The 24,634-nt window shown below is 36.1% G+C and overlaps 1 protein-coding gene across 8 annotated transcripts in view; it reads right to left on the bottom strand.

Annotated features, from left to right (window-relative positions):
- LOC123566392 (uncharacterized) overlaps positions 1-24,634 on the bottom strand; it is a 151,087-nt gene that overhangs the window by 5,376 nt on the left and 121,077 nt on the right. For all 8 annotated transcript variants that reach the window (XR_008371779.1, XM_053548560.1, XM_053548571.1 and 5 more), the window contains 2 exons: positions 21,894-22,015; positions 416-9,119 (listed from right to left, as the gene is read on the bottom strand). Coding sequence is in view for 7 of the 8 variants with exons in the window: in XM_053548560.1 (XP_053404535.1) it covers positions 416-9,119; positions 21,894-22,015 (8,826 nt within the window). In the remaining variant the exon portion in view is untranslated. The remainder of the gene's footprint in view (positions 1-415; positions 9,120-21,893; positions 22,016-24,634) is intronic.

Genomic DNA, 24,634 nt, shown 5'->3' with positions numbered 1-24,634 from the left:
CAAAATCTTCAAACTTTCTAAAAATAACAAGGCAAAATACATTTATGCAATGTCAATGTTACTAAGGAATTTACAGTGATAACAAGGCAAAATGAAATAGGCAGGTCTAAAACTCAGCAACCCCAAATTATTATCTCATTTTTAAATTGTGAAAAAATCAACAAAAACATGCTTCATACTGAATTGAAATAGAAGACCCTAAGTAGACCTGTAACCACAGTCAGCAATTGCCCGGAGATAACATATTCTTATATCAGCATGCTTTGGCTGTTTATATAGATCATACAAAGCACACATGGATTTCTTTACCAGCCACAAAATGCTGATGTGGAGAGTATATTATCAAACAGAAATTACTGATCGCCATCACAGGTCTACCACTATAATTTTCAAATCAACAGGAAGAAAAACTAACCTTTGACTACTTGACGAAGAGTATGATGAACGTCTAAGCAGCTCTTCCATTGGAGCAGAGATAGGGGTACGTTTCTTATACTCTTCAATCTCCTGTAGAATTTGCTCTGATTCCTGAGGTGAGAAGATGCTTTCAGCCACCATCCTCCGATCTAAAGATGAATGGGAAGTTCGTCTCCCTAAACTAACTCTGTCTGGAGAGCTCTGGTAGCTGCTATATGGGCTTCCATGGTCATAGGAAACTGGTTTTCTGACTGGAGAGAGTGAGCTTGAGCCTGGAGCAACAACGTATGTTTTACTGCCACCAGATGATGGCGATGATGATGTTGGACTACCTGGAATGTCTGACAAGGATACTGACACTTTTGGAGAAAAGCCAAGTGACTGTTCACTGGGACTTCTATGTTTGTGTACTGCTGGTGGACTGGTGTGTAGCAATGGTGAGCATGAGCGACTGTGCTGCTTCTCTTCTTCCACTACATCCTTGATCAACTGTCTTCTTAAATCTACCAAGTGAGCCTTATGTTCTCTGGGATTCATGTAACTTGGTGAGTATGATGGACTAGAACTTCTTGAACGGTCTGATCTTGGTGTAACAGCAGGGCTGTTCCCATAAAGAGGAGTATTACCTTTAAGTGGTGTATTTCCTCTTAAAGGTGTATTATTCTTGGATGGAGCACCATGTCTGGATGCTCTTTCATAATCCTGCTGCTCCCTCAATCTTTCTAACTTAAATGCATCTATTTCTGCTTGCCTCTGGTGATTTAAAACATCACTCCTTCTGGAGAGGGTCCTGCCCCTTGCAGAAGGTCTTCCTCTACCCCTACCTTTATTAAGTTGTTCTCTGCATTCTTTAATATCTTCTTTTGATTTTTTCAAATCTGCCCTGTATTTAGAAATATAATCTTTTGTCTGCTTCTGGTCTATAGTAGGTTTCTTTGAATCATCAAACTCAGGAGGGTTTTCTAGGTTGTCCAAGAGTAAATCAGTTTGACCAATACAATGATTCAATTTTGCTTCCAGCAATTCAACTGTAAGGCTGTTGGGCAGGTAGGATAAACCAAGTAGATCCATTATATGCTGTCTTTCATGCTGCAAACTTTCAAGTTCTTCCCTGAATTCTTCAGATGTTTTTGCTTCACTCATGGGTGATTCCTGTGGTGCATTTTTACCTTCTTTTGATCCCTGTGCTGGTCGACTGTGTGAGTGAGTTGGGGTTGCACTTTTATTTCCAGAATAGACCTTTCTATCTACATCTTGTGATATAACATTTTCATACGGTAAATCTGGTTCTGTCTGTGTACCATCATCAGAAAATTCTACACTCATCTGAGTTGCATCATCAGAAAACCTTGGTGGCCTTGATTCTGCTCTATAAGGATTAGGAGTTATCTGTTCTTGAGTTTCCTCTGCTTTATTTTTGGAATCAGTTTCATCAAATGGTGACATTGGATGCAATAGACAGTGTGGTTTCATTTCTTTTTCTGTAAACACTGAAGGTTTGTGATACCCCATTTCCTTAGGATGTTCATCACTTCTAGCAGAATGCTGATGGGGAACCTTCTCTCCTGGAAGTATTTCAATTGATCCTGTAAAATCAGGACTTGCAGCCTGTCTTTGCTGCTCTCGTAGGATTTGTGCCTTGTATTTTGGACTTGTTTCACTCTTAATTATTTGTTGTTGTATTTTTGGTCCTCTCTCTCTTGGATCATCTACAGATACAGATTCTGGCTCCAGCTCTGAATGAGACTTGGCTGAACTATTTAGAAAAGGTGGAGGAAGACTATGTTCCTTTTTGTAGATCTGAGGAACAATAGTCTCCTCAAAAGGAAGGGATTCTTGGGATGCAGTACGTGGTGTAGTACCTAACTGTGTACCCCAATCCTTTCCATCCCTATTTCTATTCTGTTCAGAAATTCTGTCAAGCAAGTCTGGTACAAGTTGCTCTCTAGTGTAAGACTGTGGAAGAACAATATCTTCAACAACAGAGGCTGGTGAGTCTCTACCATCACTTTCATCACTTAAATATTCTCCTGAAAATTTCTTTTGAACTGGTTTCCTGGAACTTTGTGTTTCGTCCAGTTTTGTGTGATGATCTACAGGATTTGCTAAGTTATCCTTTCCATGATCTTCAGGTGTATCATTATTTTCTAAAACATCATCTATAATTTCAGGACTTATAATTTCATCATCCATGTACCTGTGATGGATAACCCTAGCATTTACAGCATTCAAAGGACCAGCTAAGACTTCTTCCACTATTTCAGATGATCCTAATGTGTCTTGTGATGTATTACTGTCTGTTCTTGATCTTAATTCTGGTCTTCTATCCCAAATTGTCCTAAATTCATCTCCAGCAATTTCCCATGTATGTTCTTCTCTTATGTTCTCGTTTTTGTCCATCTCTTTAGGTCCAATATTTCTTTTTGGACTTGGTTCCCTGATTGTCTTGTTCTTTACAGTTACACCTGTACTGGGATCTACCTGAATATTTATCTGTACAAATTCCTGTGTGCTGGTAGGACTTGTAACTGATCCCATACTAACATCATTGTCATGATTAGGTATTTCATCTTCATCATCTGATCTCAAGTTTTCACCAACTGATTCTTTATCATCAACATCTGACCTAACAATATCCTCAGAAACATCTGTTGAAGACGGTACATTGTCTTCACCATCAGACCTCACAATGTCTTCAGACTCTCCTTCTTCTGGAACTTGCTCTTTATCATCACCATCAGATCTAACACTGTCTTCATCTACACTACTATTAGAAGATGTCTCTGTTTCAGGATCATTCTTGTTAACTCTGAAGTCTTTTGACTTTTCTTTAGTCCCTACTCCACTGTCTGAAACTTGTTTGTCCTCTTCCTTGTCTTCCAACAGATCAGTTGGTTTTAAGTAAGATTTTTCTTTTGCATCCTCTGCAAAACTATCATCTGGACTGATAGTTTTCTTCCTTGCTTGAAGTTTTTCTTTTCTGCTATTTCTCTCATCTGATGCCTTTCTAAGATTTTCCATCAATTTTGCATGTTCTCTTCGCAATTCAACTATTTCAGGTGTATCAGGCAAGGTAAATCCTGGAAGAAGCTTGTTTGGAGACTGATTTGTTGCTTCTTGTCTTCTTGGAGACTCTTTTCCATGTCTTCTTGGAGACTCAGCTTTTGAAGCCTTTTCAGATTCAACATCTTCCAATGTGTCAAGGCCTAGTTCTGCTTTAACCTGAGGTATGTATTTAGCTGCAGTCCTAGCTTGTTTCTTGTCCACTATTTGTTCTGATTGAGCAACTACATTTGTATTGTCCAAATTCTCATTTAGCTGCTGCTCCTTAGGCGAAAATGAAACAGGAGCAACAGACTGAACAAATATCTGCTCAGTCAATAACTTGGTCTGCTGACTTGGTCCATCTGATAGTTCTGCTCTCTGGTTAGTGTTTATTGCAACTGATTCAACTTGAGCTATATCAGACGTACTATTTCTTGGCTGAACCCTGGTTTCAACAATGGCAAACTCCTCAGCAATTTCATCTGTTTGAACTGACATTTCACATGCTTTGGAATCTGAAGGTAATAGCTCATGAGTTATTGTGTCACTCAAGTCCAAACGTTGAAGCCATGACTTTGTTTTACCCTGTGTCAACTCTGCATAGATTTCCTTTCTTACAGACATTTTTTCTTTTTCATTTATTGTACCATCACCATCAGTTTGCGAACCTACAGTGGTGAGATTTTCTATAGACTGACCAGTCTGGACACTGATTTCTTGCCATTTCTTTAATATAACTTGACTGACTTGACTATCTTCTGAAGAACTAATAGATCCTTTCCTACTCTCTTCTGGCAATCTGTCATTTATCCTCCTTAACAAATGTGTTGTTTCAACCATGAGTTCACCAAGTGTACACCAATTTCTTGACTCTTCTGATAATTCAAGACCCTGTCCACTTGCTCCTAGTCCAAAACTGTCCATTGACTGTGCTCTGAATGGAGCAGCAAGGGCAGGCAAAATGATCTGGTCAGCCCGCAGCTGTAAGGTACCTGTATCTGCAGTGCTGGTCTCTGATGAAGCAGTCTGAACACCAATAGATACAAAGTTTGAATCTGTTTCACTTTCTGTAGTCATCCCTCTATCAACTGACGTTGGTTTTGGACAAATGAGTCTTTGAACAGTTTCTAACACTCTCCTGATCTGCTGCTCATCATCTAAGATATCATGACCTTCCTCCTGTTCAGAGCTTCCTGAATGGTTAACTGTCTGTTTTGGTTTATGTTTGTTCCAGTTGGTTTTATAGTCTATTATAAATTCTTCCTCCAAACTTTCTACAGAGGACGATTTGCTGCAAATAGATCTAACAACTGCAGAGGAATTCTCTTCACTATTGCAGTTCTCTGAATCCACATCACCTGATGTCCTATTTGAAAGTGAAGCTTCCATGTCAGAGAATGTCCTCTGTGAGATATGATCTAGCCCTCCTTCAGACATCGTATGAAGTGACACAGACTGTTCTGTTTGGTCATCATCGGTTCTTAAAGCAGGTGGGAAAATTCCACTTTCTGATTCAGGTTCATCAGCTACACCGACATCTAGCATTCCGGCAGACCTTGATCTCATTAAGTCTGTAACAGGCATTAAATGTTTGGGGATATTGTCAGCAGACACAGATCGTTCTGGAAGTGGTAGAACAGATTCATCAATTCCGAATTTATGTCTTAATGGCTCTGAATCATCATCATAAAATTTACCTTTATTCTGCACAAAACTGTCAGATGTATCAGTATAAGTTGGAGGTGAATCAGCCTGGATACCAACACCAATTTCTCTAGATCCATACATCTGTTCAGTGTTCTCATTGCTGCGTATTATTTCTTCTATTTCTTCACTAGCAGTATGGGATGATACTTCATCTTCAGCACCCTCAGTATTTCTATTATACTCAATAACAGAATCTTCAGATGCACTGACACTGAGAACATCTGATATTCTATCCTCACTTTTAGCAGATAAATGGCCTCTACCACTAATATTAGCTTCCTCTGTTTCATAAGAACATTCACCAGGACTGGACATATGTCTACTATCAACAGATTCACCTTCAGAATCATAAATTTCACCACTTCCACATGGATCATAACCTTCAACAGCTTCAGCTTGTTCACTATTGTCACGTTCAGTCTCACTTGTTGGCTTTGTCCTATCATCTTTGATGAAAACGAAAGTAATACTGTCATTTGAAGCATCTGAATTATCAATTTCATCATCAAAGTCATCAATGTTCCCTTCAGAAAGAGATCTATGATATTCTCTCTCTGGCAAGGTATCTCCCAAAACTGACATAGAAGTAGACTTCTCTGATATTTTTTTGTTTTGACTAGCATCAACTTGAATATTTACATCAGGAATAATGTTTTCTTTCTCTATTTCAGCATACATGTCGTCCAAGCTGTCTTGGTCAATTCCTATTTCTCCAGGTGACAGTGGTCTTGCACCATCTGATGCCATCAAATCATTATTACCTTTTGTTCCACTATCTACAACATCGGTTGTTTCATTAGTTGGTGACACTGCTCCTGGTATGTCCTCAATGGATTGAAACTCCCTAACAGCTCTTGCCAAATGAGGCTTGAGATTAATAATTGTTGATAAACTGTCTAGAGAATGACATCTCTGCAAAGGTTGAGGTTCAATGGCTAGTAAAGAATCTATAAGCCTTTCAGGAAATGTTCCAACAGGAGTAGCTGAGGGCAAGAAATATTCACGAGGAGGTATACCATCTACTGGTCTCTGCTTCTTAAAACCCTCAATACGAGTTGAACTGTCATCATCATCATCATAAACATTTCCAGAGTCTTTGAAACTTTCTTTTGAAGGATGTGGTCCCTCAAAATTGAGAGTCTGTCTGACTCTTGTAGGTGACTGTGTGCTTCTAAAGGTTTTAAGAAGTCTTTTCTCTCCAAGAAATGATTTATCATCATATACACGACTGCCTCTTGGGGACACAGATGATACAGAGTCTCCATCTGTGAAATCTGAACTAATAGCGGAATCGCTTAAACTTCTGACATGACGTTTCAGTTTAGCAATTTTCTTTTCCAAATCTTTTTTCAAAGCTTCTGTATGTACAGGGTCTTTTGAACTGCCAAAAATATGTTTGATTGTAGAGACTGCTGGAGGTGCAGATAGTGTTGTAGATGGTACAGATTCTGTGTTAACGGAAACAGTTCTGACATCATTTGATTGTTTTGGAGAGGATGTTAGAATTGGGGCTTGGTCTAAAGAAATGTCATCAGAGTCTTGTCTTGGAGTAGACTGCAACTTATCATCATAATAGTCTGGAATTATAACATCATCAACTTCTTTAGGTAGCATACTGCTGATTTGCTCATTCTCAGCAACTTCTCTTGGAGACTGCTGAGGAGTTTTATAGTCAGATGAACATGTTGAAGTACTTTCAGACTGGTCCAAAGACAAATATGTCTCATCAGTGGAGCTAACAGAAAGCCTCTGTTTTCTTTGTGGAGAATTCACTGGCGGCTGTGTTAAATCAAGTTTTGGTATTTTAGAACCAGGCTGCTCAAAACTTTCTGCAATATCTGTTTCCATATTTTCGTGGCTGCCTGTCAGGTTTGTAACATCATGTAATGTTTCTTGAGAGACAAAATTTTCATTTTCACCATCTTTTATTTGTCTCACTGTATCAACACTGCTACTATCTGTTTCTGTATCTTCTTCAAACTGATTTCTTTTTTCTGTGTACTCATCACTACTTTCTGGTTTCATACTTTCATATCCTAAATCACTGGTGAGTCCCTCATCATGTTTATGTTCCCCATCAACTATTTTGTTTTCTAAAGGATTTGTTTCATCTGCAGATTCTTCAGCTGTGCCTGATCTTTGAACAATTTGTGGAGCAAATGCTGAATTTTCTTGGGTCCCTGCAACAGCTAGATTAGCATTTTCTTCTGACGAAGGGCATACGTTTTGGCTCTGTTCAGGTATTAACATAGTGCTCTGACCTGTGTCTGTAATCTCATTTTGTAATGGCAAATATGTCTGCTGCTGCTCACTCTGGCCAACAGGTTCTAACTTTGAAACATGTGAAGGCCTTGGTGAAATTGCTATGGAATCATTGTCCTCAGAGTCAGATGTAAAAGACATATATCCTTTCCTTCCATCTATTGAAGTAATAGTTCCATAATCTGAGGTATAATCAGATTCATTCAAACTTTCCCTAAGGTCATCCACACACGTTTCATTAGTCTCATCTGGCATATTTACATTCTCTGCTCCTTGAGTAGTACTAGGGTAACTTGTGGCCTCCACTACTCCAGAATGCTGGAGTTTTATCTCCTTCTTTCTCACAACTGGCTCTGAAGGTATACGATAATAACATTCCTCCTTTGTTTCATCTTTGAATTCTTTTGATTCATCTCTTTTCACTGTATCATTATCAACCTCAGTTTCTCTTTCTGAAGAAGTGGATGAGCGGTAAGATTTTTCTAGAACTAAGCTATCTTCTGGAGATCTAATACTATCTGGCTGATGCACTGTAATTTCTTCTCTGTGTTGTGTCAAATAATTTTCCTGAGTCTGTGAATTTAAATTTTCAGTCAAATTTACAAGTATCCTATCTGGAATTATATTTGGCTCATTCCGAGTTCTTAAGGAATATGTCTTATACTCTGTCTTTTCAACATTATACTCAATATTGGTATTGTCTTCATGAACAGTGACTTCAAACTTAACTGGTGTATTTGTATCAAGATTGGTTGCTTGTTGTATCTGAGATTCTGGGAATGAGATATTTACAACCTTTCCAGAATTTGTAGGAGTACTACAGTCAGGTCTTGGTATCAACCGCTCACCTTCCCGTGGCGTTCTCATATATACTGAAGAGTGCTGACTTCTAGCATCATTGGTATAGTCTAAAGATGAAGCTCCAGGACTCATTCCTTCTGTTTCTATAATATAGGAAAGGTCATCTCGAAATCCTGGTAATGGACGTAATTCTGAGGAACTAGATGACCATACCTCTGTTGGCCCTTTCTCTAAATTACTTCTTTCCAAAAACACACTTGCATTTGACCTTGTGCTTGACCTTGGTGTTGGGGTCATGCTCCTTTCAATGTCATTTAGATTCTTAACAAAACCTGCTGATGAAGAGGAATTGTGATCACTATGTGATTCACTACCAGACCTCTCATTAGAGTTCCAAAGACTTAAAGGTGACATCACCATACCTCGGCCCTCACTAGCGAAACTACCATCGAAATCTGAGTAGTCTGTTCTTGTGCTACCTGTGGACCTATTTCTCAGACTATGGTCGAAAGTCTGAATACCAATAGTCCTTCTCCCATCAGGTCCATCAACAATCTCAGTAAAGTCTGGCCGCTGGTGTACATGACCAGGCGAGAGGTGACTTTGGTGCTTATGCTTTGGTCGTGAAAGCATATCTGCTGAATCTAGGTCATCATGAAAATCATATGTAAACACACATCCATTACGAACACCTCCATTTGGATGATTTTCTAATCTTACTGCATCTACTGAGTCATCAGAATATACACTATCATTTTCCGAACTGTCGTAATCATCAGAAGTGTGGTCATTTAAGTGTTTGGTTGTCTTGTCAGCTGTTTTATTGGACGGCCGTTTACGTCTTCGGGAACCTGAACCTGGACGACTTGAATTTTTTGTTTGAGTCCCTGAAAATATAAAGAAATAAAACCTTAGATTTATATTTGCAAGATTATTCCATTCAATCTAAATATAAGTAAAAATTCATAACATTTACAGATCATTATATTTCGTACTATTCATTACAAATTTACTTTCCAAAGTTATAAAACTTTTACAATGAAGACTAACTCCATAAGACAGACCATAAAATGATTTATTTGTACAAATGCATGCTGTACGTGTCATTATAATACACTTTGTGCCCAACCTTTAAGTGTATGATATCTAAGTATACATTAAACCTACCAAATGCTAAAATTCTAGTTATTCATAGCCAATTCCAAATATGGAAAATATACATTCTCTGGGGAAATTTCAATACTTCATAAACATTACAATACAGCCACTGAGAATGTCTTTACCTATACACTTCATGCGTCTATGTTGGAAGTACAACAAGACGGCGCAAACACCCACTGCAGTGATGCCCAGTAAAATCCAGTGTTGCTGCTTCATGTTCACAAACAGTAACTAATCCCATTGTAATTAACACTTATTTCCATTTATAGGTACACTATGTCAAAGCTGTTCTTAAATGTGTTGCATAATTATCTAAACACATCCGAAGAATTTCACGCTTATTTCTATTTATAGATACTCATTGGCACCTAATGAATACAACTATGGTTAATTCCCTAATGATAAACGCTTGTCTCCATTATCAAAATTTCTCAGCTGTTTCAACTTAAAGGAGTCTGATTTTTTGTATCGAAAGCACCCTGAATATTCACTATTATTTCATAATTCTACATCGTTTATAACTATCTCTGTTAAAAATTCAAGTATAAAAGAAATTAGGTACATAAAAGTGCTTGGAGTTTCCAAATACATAAATAATGAAATTAAATCCTGTTTAACTTCAAGGATGTGAAACTTTATACTTTTTAATCTAAATTTTACTGTAACAAATATCTATGTGGGAGGTAACGCATTTAAACATCCCCTAGGAAGATTTTTTTCATCCTTTAAAACATTCACTAAAATAATTAATGGTATTTAAATGACAGATTATGTAAGCATTTTATGATTGTGTATTCCTGGCTTTAAAAATCTGATTAATGGTTGTGTATGCAAAATTGATATTATTTTCTTTAACTAATTTTATGTCAGATGCAATTTTTTTGTTCTTTCATTTCACCATTTATGCAATGAATTAAAACCAAGGTCATCTATACCCAATTAATTATGTTCATTAAAACTAACAATTCAGTCTCAAAACGAGCACAAATTTCCATATTTTATATATTCCAAATATCAAATTTCTTTAGAAATTTAATGTTCAACTGATCTTTTTAAAATCATTTCAAGTTCATATATTATGCAAAAAATATTATCAAATGCTTTTAACGAATCAATAAACAGATAAGCTATCTTATCAAACGTGTGCAGTACAAAGCAATATGCAAATAAGCTAATATGAAATACTTTCGATTTTCTTTTCCACACCAGTCTAGACCATTTCAAATGAATTTCCGTAAAGCTTGAACAAATTGATCTTTAAATACAAAAAACATATCTGTAAATGGTAAACAAATTTCCTTTACATGTTGCACATGCGCTATTTCCAAGTGAAGCATTCTAAATGATGCATGTTTCATCAATTCTGAACAAGCATATTTTACTAATTCCAAGAGAGCATGTTTTACAAATTCAGAAGTGAATTCTGAATGAGGGTATTTTACAAATTCTAAAAGAGCATATTTCACAAACTCTGAACAACAGTATTTTATTATGTACTATGAACAAGCAGATTTCATTCTAAACAAGCAGATTTCATCATTAGTGAATGAGCAGCGTTTATGAAGTCTGAACCAGCAGATTTTATGATTTTTGATTTAGCATATTTTACAATTTCTGAATGAGGATAATGTTACAAACTCTGAACGAGCATATTTTACAAGTTCTGAACAGTCTTTATTATCTCCTTTCTATCACCTCTAGCATGCTCCATGTTCACAACAAAGAAGGCATCAACACATGTGCAAAACATTTCATTACAATTTGCACAATTTAAATTAACCCTTCCACACATGCTCGAAATATTTCATTAAATTTGAACACTTTATGTTAACCCTTCCTACCACTATAACGAAAAACGAAAACTTAAGATATTTCAGTTCAAATATCAAGGTGAAATTCTTCACGGTCTTTTATGTAGATTATATATCTTCAATGTCATCAATAAATTTCATGTTGATTTACGACCATTTTGAAGGGTAGATTAAGAGTGAAAAATAAATAAAAACATTTCGTAAAATATTAATATTGGTCATGTTGTTCCATAGGATCTAAAGAAAATATTAGTACCTTTTAGTAAAAGCTTTTGTTATCTTTCTAATGTAGTATCAACAAAAGATTAAAAGACAGATCAATTCTTGTCAGATCAGTGAACTGCTCATTTCATTTTGTCCCACTTGGTTCAACTGAATTTTTGAAGGGCAATAACTTGTAGGCTTTGTGCGACTCGATTAAACTGTTTCAAACGTTTTTGCTTCACATTTCTTCTGCTTGTAAAAAAAGGCAAAAATTAAAGCAAACTGAGGAAGATCATTGTCCAAAACTGATTGACGTAAGAGTTTATTATGATCTATTGTGAATAGGCTTGACCACTTTTATATTAAAGCCATTTCCTCCTTTCTCAAACTTTTTTCATCATGCAGTAATTCATCGTTTGTATCAATGAGAACAAAACATGATTTAGGCTTATCAGGAAAAAAATTCTAGACAAACTAACTTTTCAGTTCCAATCATATACAAAATGATAGCATGGAAAACAACCTTAGACATTTTAAGCATGAGAGTCATCCTACAGCTTGGAACTTAAGACAAGCTTTCCTTCACCTCAAAATTTAAGACAAGCTTTCCTACACCTCAGAATTTTAGACAAGCTTTCCTACATCTTGGAATGTAAAACAAGCTTTGCTAGACCTCGGAATGTAAGACCAGCTTTAAACTTTCTACACCTCGGAACGTAAGACAAGCTTTCCTACACCTTGGAATGTAAGACAAGCTTCCCTACACCTCCGACTGTAAGACAAGCGTTCCTACACCTCCGACTGTAAGACAAGCTTTCCTACACCTCGGAATGTAAGACAAGCGTTCCTACACCTCGGAATGTAAGACAAGCGTTCCTACACCTCGGAATGTAAGACAAGCGTTCCTACACCTCGGAATGTAAGACAAGCGTTCCTACACCTCAGAATGTAAGACAAACGTTCTTACACCTAGGAATGTAAGACAAGCTTTACTATACCTCGGAATGTAAGACAAGCGTTCCTACACCTCGGAATGTAATACAAGCTTTCCTACACCTCGGAATGTAAGACAAGCGTTCCTACACCTCGAAATGTAAGACAAGCTTTACTACACCTCGAAATGTAAGACAAGCTTTCCTACACCTTGGGAATGCAAGAGAAGCTTTTCTTCACCTCTGAATGTAAGACAAGCTTTCCTACACCTCGGCAATGCAAAAGAAGCTTTTCTACACCTCTGAATGTAAGACAAGCTCTCCTACACCTCAGAAATGCAAGAGAAGCTTTTCTACATCTCTGAATGTAAGACAAGCCTTCCTACACCTCAGGAATGCAAGAGAAGCTTTTCTACACCTCGGAATGTAAGACAAGCTTTCCTACACCTCGGAATGTAAGACAAGCTTTCCTACACCTTGGAATGTAAGACAAGCTTTCCTACACCTCGGAATGTAAGACAAGCTTTCCTACACCTCAGGAATGCAAGAGAAGCTTTTCTACACCTCTGAATGTAAGACAGGGTTCGATCTTAACGCAGTCCCGCGAGCCCGAGGACACCTATTTTAGCGGAGGGCCTCCTGAACTTGGAAGCTGGCTGTCCCGTCGGGACAGTAAGTTTTCAGTTCAATATAGCTAAAAAAACTTATCAAAATACCAAAATGACAAAAAAAACCTTGCTTTGAAACGATTTTCGAAGTCGACATCTGTTCTAACCACAGTCCGGATGTTTACTCTCGAATACATACATGTATGTAGACTGGTTCCGCGTCCTATCAAATGTATAGTGTGAAATCACAGAAGAGACAGTGGGTACCAGTCTAACATGTACGGTACGGTCCGGGTACGGGGTTTTACCATGTAGCCTCGCTTTCGGTTGTCCTATATTTTCGTGATTATTTGTTTACCTGTCAAAAAGTCATGTGGAAATTTATCGATGGCGTTACGGAACCAGCCATTAAAAAGCCAGTGATTTTATCGATTGTTCACTGAAAATGGGAGGGATTCCTGAAATCAGGGAGGGACAGCTGAATTTGTAGGGAGGAATCCCGCCAGGATTGTTAGAAAAAAAGTAAGCATCTAACCCTGTAAGACAAGCTTTCCTACACCTCGGCAATGCAAGAGAAGCTTTTCTACACCTCTGAATGTAAGACAAGCTTTCCTACACCTCGGCAATGCAAGAGAAGCTTTTCTACACCTCGGAATGTAAGACAAGCTTTCCTACACCTCGGCAATGCAAGAGAAGCTTTTCTACACCTCTGAATGTAAGACAAGCTTTCCTACACCTCGAAATGTAAGAGAAGCTTTTCTACACCTCTGAATGTAAGACAAGCTTTCCTACACATTAGGAATGCAAGAGAAGCTTTTCTATACCTCGGAATGTAAGACAAGCTTTCCTACACCTCGAAATGTAAGAGAAGCTTTTCTACACCTCGGAATGTAAGACAAGCTTTCCTACACCTGGAAATGTAAGAGAAGCTTTCCTTCACCTTGGAATGTAAGACAAGCTTTCCTACACCTCGGGAATGCAAGAGAAGCTTTTCTACACTTCGGACTGTAAGACAAGCGTTCCTACACCTCGGAATGTAAGACAAGCTTTCCTACACTTCGGACTGTAAGACCAGCTTTCCTACCCCTCGGAATGCAAGACGAGCTTTCCTACACCTTGGAATGTAAGACTAGCTTTCCTACACCTCGGGAATGCAATACAAGCGTTCCTACACCTCTGAATGTAAGACAAGCTTTCCTACATTTCGGAATGTAAGACAAGCTTTCCTAGTCACCTCGGAATGTATGACAAGCTTTCCTACATCTCGGAATGTAAGAGAAGCTTTTCTACACTTCAGACTGTAAGACCAGCTTTCCTACACCTCGGGAATGCAAAACAAGCGTTCCTACACCTCTGAATGTAAGACAAGCTTTCCTACATTTTGGAATGTAAGAGAAGCTTCCCTAGTCACCTCGGAATGTATGACAAGCTTTCCTACACCTCAAAATGTAAGAGAAGCTTTTCTACACCTCAGAATTTAAAACAAGCTTTCCTAGCACTAATGAAAACACCCAAACACAGTACGATATTAAAGAAGGATTGTATAACAACCTAAAACTCACAAAGACAAAATTTTAACGTTTAAGTTCTCGCTTATTCAAATAATCGAATGAAAACTTTGCAAAGTTTGCCAATTCATCGGAACAACTGTGTATTATGTATGAGACCAATTAGTTACATCCTTACACTTATCATTGTTACCAATCAATATTCCATCAATATTTGATAATCACTTTGTTTTATAAATGTTTTCAAACAATTCTTGCACAAACAACATCCTCTGGCTATGATGATAAAACTAAACATTTCCAAAGCAGTATAAAGCATAAGCACTGCATTCGCATAACAACAACACAATGAAAAATTGATCAGACTCGTATTAATTCCAATTTTGGCACCGTTGCTGTTGACACTGTAATTTATTATGTACTGTTCATAGAGTAATATCTGCGATGGTTTTACATCCTTTTCACCGAAAGAATAACTGAGGACAAAGCGGGAATTCTAAATGACGCAAATGTGTCTGCTATGTATGAACTAAATTGACGGGAAAATGCCCAAATCTTCATTATACATAATAATCATATGCCTCAGTTGGACGTAAGTCAACAAGTAGAAGACAGTTTCATATTGATGAAAATTAATCAGGTAAGTTCAATAAATATTATATTGGTTACAGACGTGGCTGACACACGTAGTTTATTATTCAATTTACTTGAGGAAATTGGCATGCCTTTAAGTCAGGTATACAGTGATATCATATCGAGATTATTTCTACTTTAAATGCAAACTAAACATACTGTAAGAAAAATCTTGAAGAGTCCAGACAGGGCGTGGAAAGGATGTCAAATAGTACGGTAGACTATTTAAACAGGCTGATAAATATGCCCCATCTTAAATAACTGTCCCATGTTTGTATTCTACAGGCTAGCATTCCTAACATTTTCAGTAGTTTATGTTTGAATCTCAGAGGCAGAACAATAGCTATTTTAACTCAGCTGGGTTCTAACACAGGCCAAAGTAGAGAGTTATAAAACTGAGACTGAAAACCAGTTCAACAGCTTTCATGCAATTTGTAACGTGCTCAAACAGCCATCAGAACTAAAATTAAGATTGTTCCCGATTCATACCTGTGTTAAGCTGTCCTCGTCAAAAAGCTGGTTCCAGATCAGTACCTGTGTAATTAAAGACGGTTTCAGATTCAGTCCGGTGTATAGATGTTCAGTTAGTCCCTAGTAAGACGTTAGATAATTAATAAGACTGGTTTCGCACGGATTACATGTAGTCTCCTGGTGTAATTAAAGACTGGTTTCCAGATTATCCTGGGAGTTACCCTGGTGTCTCATGATGTGTTATGGTCTTGAATAATAATTCAAACCTGCAACCTCAGCAGAAATACAATGTCTTTGGTGTGACAGAAAAGCATTCCATTAACCAAGGTTGACAAATTCTGAGGTCAAAACAATGCCCCCCCCACCCCCACACTCAAATGCTCAATTAAGTATTATATAATTGTAAGGTAGGCAAAATTGCCACTCTTAGTTTGATTGTGTTTAGTTCTATTTATCAGTATTAATTTAATTATGTGATGGCAGCTAAATGACCTAACTAGTGTTCAGGGACTCTGCACCAGTGCTGACTTGCTCTGTTAAAGACAACTTCCTAACATGTATCAGGTAGGGGATGAACAATCTCAACCACACTGTTTCTATCAAATCATAGCAGAGAACATGACATTATGCCACACTTCTTGATTTATTTTCTCAATGCTTCACTTAAACTCTACTTTCTGAGCTAACCTGTCTCAAAAGCCTGCACAAACAGCAACAACTGCCAGAGGAGACAATGGACTCCACTATTCCAATGTTAAGGCTTATCTGAGGAAAAAACAGCTACCTCTGTAGCGATTAAAACCCATCTCAATATTGCTTTGTCAGGGGAAACCAAACATTTCATGTGTGAAAATTTCTGAATGGACAAGAAGAAGAGGAGGGGATATGGATCCTCCACCCCCATCCCCACCATCATCAATCCTAGAAAAAAAGTAAGTCATTCACATGTCTATTTCCTGAGCTACACGTCATATGGTGTAGCTAGGTCATGATTTGAAACAACTATTTTACATTTGATTCAAATCCATTCAGTAACAATAGAGTAAAAGTGCATCAAAACATAAGCATAAAAGGGACATAACTCTTGAATATTGGTGCTAGAGTTATGGATCTTGTGTCACATAATGTGGGTAATGATATGAACTAACTGTTTTAAAACTGAATCAAATTCATTTTGTAATAATGGTGAAAGAGAGAAAGTGCCTTAAAACTTAACCTGAAATTCACAAAACTTATGGCCCTTGTGTCCTATGATGTTGGTGGTGACGAGGAACAACACTTCTAAGTTGGAAGCAAATCCAGTGTGCGACATTAACGGTAGCCCGATCGCCAATGGCTACGAAAATTTGGCTCAGGCGACAGAAAATCGGCAGACCGTAGCCCGTCGGGCTATGAAAAATTCTGAGGAATAAATTTACCAAAAAGATCAATGCAAACGTGGGAGCAAAATAGTTGCTTTGAAGCTTCAAACTTTGCTCAAATCCAGTCTCAAAGCGAATTCAAGTCGCCCGAATTTTTTTTTGGATGCGCACCCGCTAATCTTTTGACAATTTGCACCATGTCATAATGTGCGTTGAATACACATACACACTCGCCGATAGCATAATTTAAGCTCCGCCTACCTCAGGTACTTGAAATTTTCGGGAGAAGTGTGAAAGCAAATCAAATTATCGGTTTCACCAGAGGCAATTGTAATTGGCCAATCAGCGCCGCGGTAACGTCTTTGACACTTAGCATTTAATTGTCAACACGTGCGAGTCGTTTTCTAAAGAATTGTCAATTACATATGCGATTAATTGGAATTATAGACACAATTATTTGGTATCCATGGTAAAAGAACAACATGTAAAGTATTAACCTCGTAAAACTAACTTTGATGGATGAATTGATTTGAATACCGGTATGTATTTCTAGGTTTGACACAGTTTACTTTCAGTTTTATTCGAATGAGAAACTGTTCACACAAGTGGTGACTCGGTATAAATGTGTATGGTAAAATGATGTAACTAAGAAAATGAGTGGTCATTGAATCAATTCACAGCGTCGAGGTAGAAATATAAAAATTAATGGAATCTTCCGACTTCTCCCTAAAGTCTCCCCACTTCTACTTAAATCAGTTTGAGGGATAATTGACTTCTCCCAAAAAAATAATTGGCCTAGCGAGACCCCTGGTCAGTCTACTACCAAGCTATTTCTTGTCTACCATGTCTACAAAGCTGTTTAGATCTCTTTTCATGACTCTGTGTCTTTGACTTTCCGCACAATTTTGTGAACACTGTTTCAGATTTTGAAATCAATTCTGAAAAACTCATACAAATTTCTGAAATATATCAAGCGAAAAATTAGTGGGGCTATGAAAAATTCTGTCAGGCTACAAAAAATTGGAAGTCCGTAGCCCCATTGGCTACGGTGTTAAAAAGTTAATGTCGCACACTGCAAATCCATTAAGAAGTACAAGAAATAAAGCAGAGGTGTGGACAATGACGCAGATACAGACACTGGTGCAAGGATTAGTAAGATAGGTTTCCATATACTTGGAACAGTTGAGCTAAAAATACATTAGGTAGCTGCTGTGATAATTCAAAAAACAGTATTTCTGCTGATCAGACAAGTTATATATAAACAAAAGGAACAGAATGGATTTATAAAACAAAACAAATTTGTCCCATCCCTAATTGACAAATTCTGTGTCATAATTTTGTCAATATGAAGCCAATTATCTGATTGATCTGACACTTGTGTACACTGTCTTACTGCAATCGAAGACATACGATCCACCAGGTTTGATAAAATTCCAAATCAAAGACTGATTGATCTGTAATATCATACTGAATGAAATAATATAATCTTCACAATGACATGAGGGTAGATTTGCATGACCCAGTGTAAGCAATATACAATTCATGAATAGTCATAACATTTTGAGTTACGCATTTGTTTTGTATATATGTAAAGCTAGACAAAAAAAACCCTAAGTTCAAGCTCACCCAACAGATCCTGAAAATGAGCCCAAATGCCAAAAGGTAATTTTTCATCTTGAGCAAAATTTTAAAAAATATTCCTTTTTTAGGGAAACATTTGTTAAAATTCATTCATTAGAAATTTGATTCATAGCTACATTTACTAGCTTTTATGACACGTACATTCTGCTGAAAATAAAAATTTGGTTTGCCAAGTACTTGGTTAAATTTGATTTTGCTCTGAAACATTCGAAGTCCTTTGACTATTGCCTTACACTGTTTCCTGTATCACATTTGATAGAGCTTTCAATGACTTGCTAAAAAGAAATTCAGGAACAGTCATATATTGCATGCACAAACATTTTCACTTACAAGCTGACATTTAAATTTGTACTAATGTAAATTTTAAATAGCCAAATCCACCCTACTGCGGGACATGGTTGGAATAAAAAGGATTTCGTGTCTTAAATCTTACTGTTCAAATTGATTCTATTTACTTTTCACAGTGTACAAATAAGATATTTAAAGTAGCTATAAAATACATACCAAGATTTATAAAAGACTTGGGTCACTATTGAAACATTAAAGTAGGTCCAGATTTTACAAGCCTGATAACATTTTCCGAATGACAAAACTCACATATCGCTAAAATAAACAAATTGGTCAAAACAAATTATGAACTGTCCAATTGGGTTCTTAACATATTTAGTGTGAATTTTAATAAAGAATGTATTCATCAGTATTTTAACACTATGATGATATCTTAAAGTTTGTTTGTGTTAAAGAAACATACTTGCTATATAAACAATGATTTTTAAAAAGTTCACTTGTAGCTTTGTCTGTTTGATACAACCTTAAGCCCTTTTCCAACAGTATTACACTTATGTAATGACCGTCAGTTAATCTAACCAGTGTTTCTGGATTATGTGACAGTTGTTCTCCGCAAGTGAAAGAAACTTCCCGAAAGAATCAGAAATGATGGACAAAATATTATTAAGACGTACTGTACAATTAAGTCAAATAAATCTAAAATCAATTGTCTTGCAAAACGGTAATTGGTAGCACTTTCAACTTACTGATCTAATGATGCAGGTTACAAAACAATGCAAACTTGTAAATTTAAATTTGCTAGAAACAATTCATCACAAAATTCTGTATGGTTTGGACAAGGCCATAATAAACTAACTGCTTGATTATTATTCTTGCCATCTCACCCCCTCCCTCCATCCAGATTTTTCATGCTGCTTGTCCCTTTATTTGAATTTTTCTACAGACAATATCGTATTTCAGTACTATGTGATTTTGTTGTTTTATTACAATTTTATTTAATTGGCATAACTTTAGTGTATATTTTCAATTGTTTTCATATACAGAATAATCAATTATTGGAAATAAAAAATAAAATCCACCCACATTTTGAGCAAACTTTGTTTAATAATTCAGCTATAAATTTATAATGGCATAAAATGATACACTGATTATAACAGCTGGAAGAAAAGGTTATTTCAGTAGCCATCAATTCAATTTTATAAACCATTAGAATGCATTTTCTCAGGTTTTTCTTATTCAAAACAATTTGAACAAAATATTGTACTACAGGTCTGAAAATAAACTTTCGGGGACAACTTTAAGTTTAATGGGTCATTTTTCTACCCGACAGGCTCAAACTGATCATTCAAAATAAACACGAAATAATTGTGTTTTGGTTATGATCAATATTATTTACCGATATTTCAAATTCCGAAGTATCTGTTTGTGAAAGGATAATGTACGTATTGATACCGTTTAATTAAGTCCCGACCTCATGGCTGACAGCCAATAAAAATGGACCTTTTTCTTCAATCGAAATTCCTTAAACTGAAATTGGAATACGAGAGCATATTTTTCAAAGCCTACTTAACCGTCAGTATGAAGCTTCTCTCATAAGAGATGTCATATCTTACAGAGGTTATCTATCAAATACAAAGACGCTATTATGATTTCCCGATTCATCAGATATTCTATAGATCTAAATTGCATCCTTCATATTATGGAAATACTGGGTGTGCTGCAAGTAATATTCCGTTACCATTATTTTCAAGTATAATCGTCTACAATTTCAGGACAAGTATTTGCATGTTTTATGTTAAACGCTTCTCTTTCAAACCTTTTTTATTTACCGATACAAATTATATAAGATTATAAATCAACAGTTGTATTCTGTCAGTTGTTTTTTTTTTCACTGAAAGATAATTTGAAATTCATAGTGTTTATAAAAGACACTAATTTAAATAAACAGTGTAAAACAGAGTAGATTTTTTACATAACATTGATATATGTGTGAAATTAAATACAACTGGTTACATAGGACATCTGAAGCATAGTGACCTCAACAAACTAAACACAACTTCTCCACATAAAACAGGAATGGAGGAGAAGTGCACAACTTCTTGTGACAAACTATCACAGGTTTAACCTAATCCTTACCGGATAGAACATTCTTCTATCTATAGTATAATTAACAAATAATCAAGGCCTTCCGAGTGGTTTATTGTCTAATTTACCTAAGTTCAGAGTTCAGATGCGTAGGAATTGAACCACGAGGCCTTGATTGTTTTCATTCTGACATGCTCATTGACATATTTTTAAATTAATAAATATCATTGTATCGGATGCCATTCGGCAATTTGACGTCATAATGCTCTCTTACCGGTTCGCACGTCAACCGTTGTTTATCGCAGAATATACAGAGCTTGAATTCTTTCTTTGTTTAACTGGAAATCAAATCGAGCCATGTTAGAATACTTATTGAACTGCAAATTACAATTTATTATTGTAATTAAATATTGATCCGTATAACCATTGTTATCAGTTTATCTAGTTAGCAGGCCATTGATATGGCAACCTTTAATTGTTCTACAAATGAAAATTCCTGATCAATGTCATACAATGACTTCTGCACTTTAACAACTGTATCACATTGATCTCAGCTGTCTTCTGACAAACTGCAGAGCCAATTTTACATTATGCAGACATTACTCCAATGTAAAGAACAGATCACTTTTTTATTCAGAATTTCCCTACAATGTATGTCATAAACAGATTGCTTTTTTATTCAGAATTTCATCGCAGTGCACTGTTTTTACTGAACCGTTGTATTCATACCCTTGCTTGTGAATCATTCTTAAAGGATACCGCAGCAGACGTCAAGAACCTAAGAATGTATATGAAGCAGCAACAAGTTTTTTTTACTGAATCACCTAGTATACCTTCAAATTCAACATCCTTGAATTTAGTTGAAAAATTTGTTTCAAAATCTGCTGAGCTTAGAGCTTGTAATAATAGATGTTAACAAAACATTGTTTTAACCAACATAATTTTTTCCCCAAAATACCTGAGAGATGTGCTTCGTCTGAAAGTTGTGCCACTCCATCAGAATCCGCGCCCCTGTGTTGTTGTCGAATCATGGCGCGCTGCCTGGCCGCACGCTGTGCCGTTGATAATTGACGTCCTGGCCTGAAACATGCAAGTTAATAGTTTAAAATTCATTGCTTCTGTAAAAGGGGAACGATGGTCTAGAGGTTAGGGTTTTGGCCGCTCATCCTGTAGGTCACGGGTTTGAGCCTGCCTGGGGCCACAACCACCCTTTTTTATATGGTATCAGTACAGATACCAGCAGACTCAAAGTAATTAAATTAAGCTTTAAGCTTTCATCAAAGTCAAGCTAAAATTAATTAGTACATACTGAAGTTGAATCAGGATACATGTTTTTGCTAATCCCTTATATCACATTAAGCACAAACAAGAACACCAGCTAAAACTCGAAAAAACTGGAAATAAACACTTCTTAATTTCCAGATCATGCAATATCTGACAAAATATTTCTGAAGCCTTCCACAAGATTAGAAACTAAAAGTTCTATTAATTTTATTATCATGCAACAACTGACAAAACATCAATCAAGTGACTATGAATAACTTCCAGCAAACAAAATCTGCTTCCCAAATGCAGAATGCAGAATCTCCAGCGACTATTGGTTCACATAATTATCCAAAACCAGCAAAACTTGCAGAAAAAGTAAAAAAGAAATCTTTAACTGTGACAAATCCTTCTGTCAAACATCAAAGACATACCCAAGACATTGTGTTAACACTCACAGCGGTAGGTCTCGAGTTTAAGACTCCTTACCACCAGGTTACACAGTTATAATTATTTAAAAATACTGAATTTGTTCATAATTCCCATAATTCCTAAGCACTTTTCAAGAACTCAGCTTTAACATCAAGATCCTGAAGCAGTCATCATGCTGCTGTAACAGAAGTTGTGAGAAGCTTCCCTACAATCCCTGAGAAATAATAAAGCAGGTTTGAACAACACAAATCCTTAAACCAAGCCAAATAAGAACAGCACGAACCACCTACTTACCAAAAATTAGAGATTTCTTATGGTAGCTTTTTTCTTCAACAATTTTATCAGAAACTCCATAAATAAATCAATGCCAACCTCTGATCTACGATCATAAAAAGCACCATAACAATTGAAAGTTTTAGTGCTATTCCTGTCTCCATCTTGGCCAGAGTTTATTGTCTCCCTGTTCATGTTTTATTGTACAGGAATGATGTTTTATTGTTTGTCAATCATTAAACGATAAGGCATGATCTCTCACTTAAGAAGCTTCTGATTTATAATTTGTTTTTAAGATGTTATTATTTAAAAATGGTAAGTGAAGGTGTACAAATCTTAATTTTAGATAGAGGGTCATAAAGGCCCTATACTGCTCACCTAAGGATTAAAATTTTATAAGTGACAATAATATTTTTCATTTAAAACTTAAAAGTGTTAACAATATATTTCTGTGATTCGTCCTAGTGACCATCTTAATTCCAGATGACACAATTCGACCATTACCAAGATTTTATCAAGACATACATTCTGACCAAGGTCCATGTGGATAAGGTAAAAAAAAATGTGACTTCTATATTTTCTTATTTTCCAGCACCAGATCATCAGTTTTACACTTAGCTTAAATTATACAGAGACAAAACAATCAGATTATGTTTCATGTAGAACAGGTTACAAACAAGGTCTCTGGAGATTTAAGTTTTTCAATGAATTGACCCAGTTTATGACAAAGTTTTGAACTTAACCTAGATTTTACAAAGACAAATATCCTGATTAGGTTTTCATATACATCAGATACAGTTTATAAGGCTTCCAGTATAAATACAAAATAAAGCAATTTGTTTTATAATTAAGGGTCAAAACTTGAATGTTCCTTGAGTATTACTGCCTTTTACCAAATCTAAGCTAAATCCTGTGGCAATATACATTTTGTAATAGTTTAACAAACTTTGTCTGAGAGATATGGCTTCTAATGTGTTGTTTAAGAAAACCTGAGGTTTGTCAAACAATTACTCTTCAGTAAATAAGGGTATTATGATCATGGATTCAGTGTGATAACTGATCTATCATTTTAATCAAATTTTACAAAAATATCTAATATCACAACCCTACATTGTTTATTCAGTAGTTTTTGCAATGTCTAAAACAAATAACAGTCATGTTAATTATCAGGTCTTGCAAAAATTGTAAATAACACTCTTGTGTTTTCAAAGGGCCATAACTCTGTGCTATATGTAAAATACACAGGTAAATGTCTAAAATTGTGCTAAACTGTACAAGAAAAGCAGGCAAACAATTACTCTCTGCTGTGAAAATTGCAATGAGCTTAGTTTTTATTTCATTCCAAAAGTAGTAAAAATTAATTAAGATTATATTTCAATGTCTTAACTTTTTTGTTTTTTAACTGATCAAATAAAAAGGAATGATCCTGTGGGCAGCACAGCCCTAATTTTAATGAAACTTATAATGTTATACTTTTCTGCCTAACACTAGTTAGTTTTATAGATCATACAAACAAAAAATAAATAAAAAAATTCCAATATCAAACTTTTAATGATCCAATATTCTTTACAATTTTCAGTCTTAAAATTTACTCTATTGAATCAAGTGCTTGCCAAATTATTCATATCAGCAATACATTACACAATATAAGATTATAAAAATACAAATACCTACGTGATTAAATACTTTTTTTTTTCAAATCTTCTTAAACACCAGCATACTATGAAATTT

The sequence above is a fragment of the Mercenaria mercenaria genome, chromosome 1 (genome assembly GCF_021730395.1).
Source record: "Mercenaria mercenaria strain notata chromosome 1, MADL_Memer_1, whole genome shotgun sequence".
NCBI classification, from domain to species: Eukaryota; Metazoa; Mollusca; class Bivalvia; order Venerida; family Veneridae; genus Mercenaria; species Mercenaria mercenaria.
Note: the sequence above shows the minus strand (reverse complement) of the source record. Positions and strands in the feature narration are given on the sequence as shown.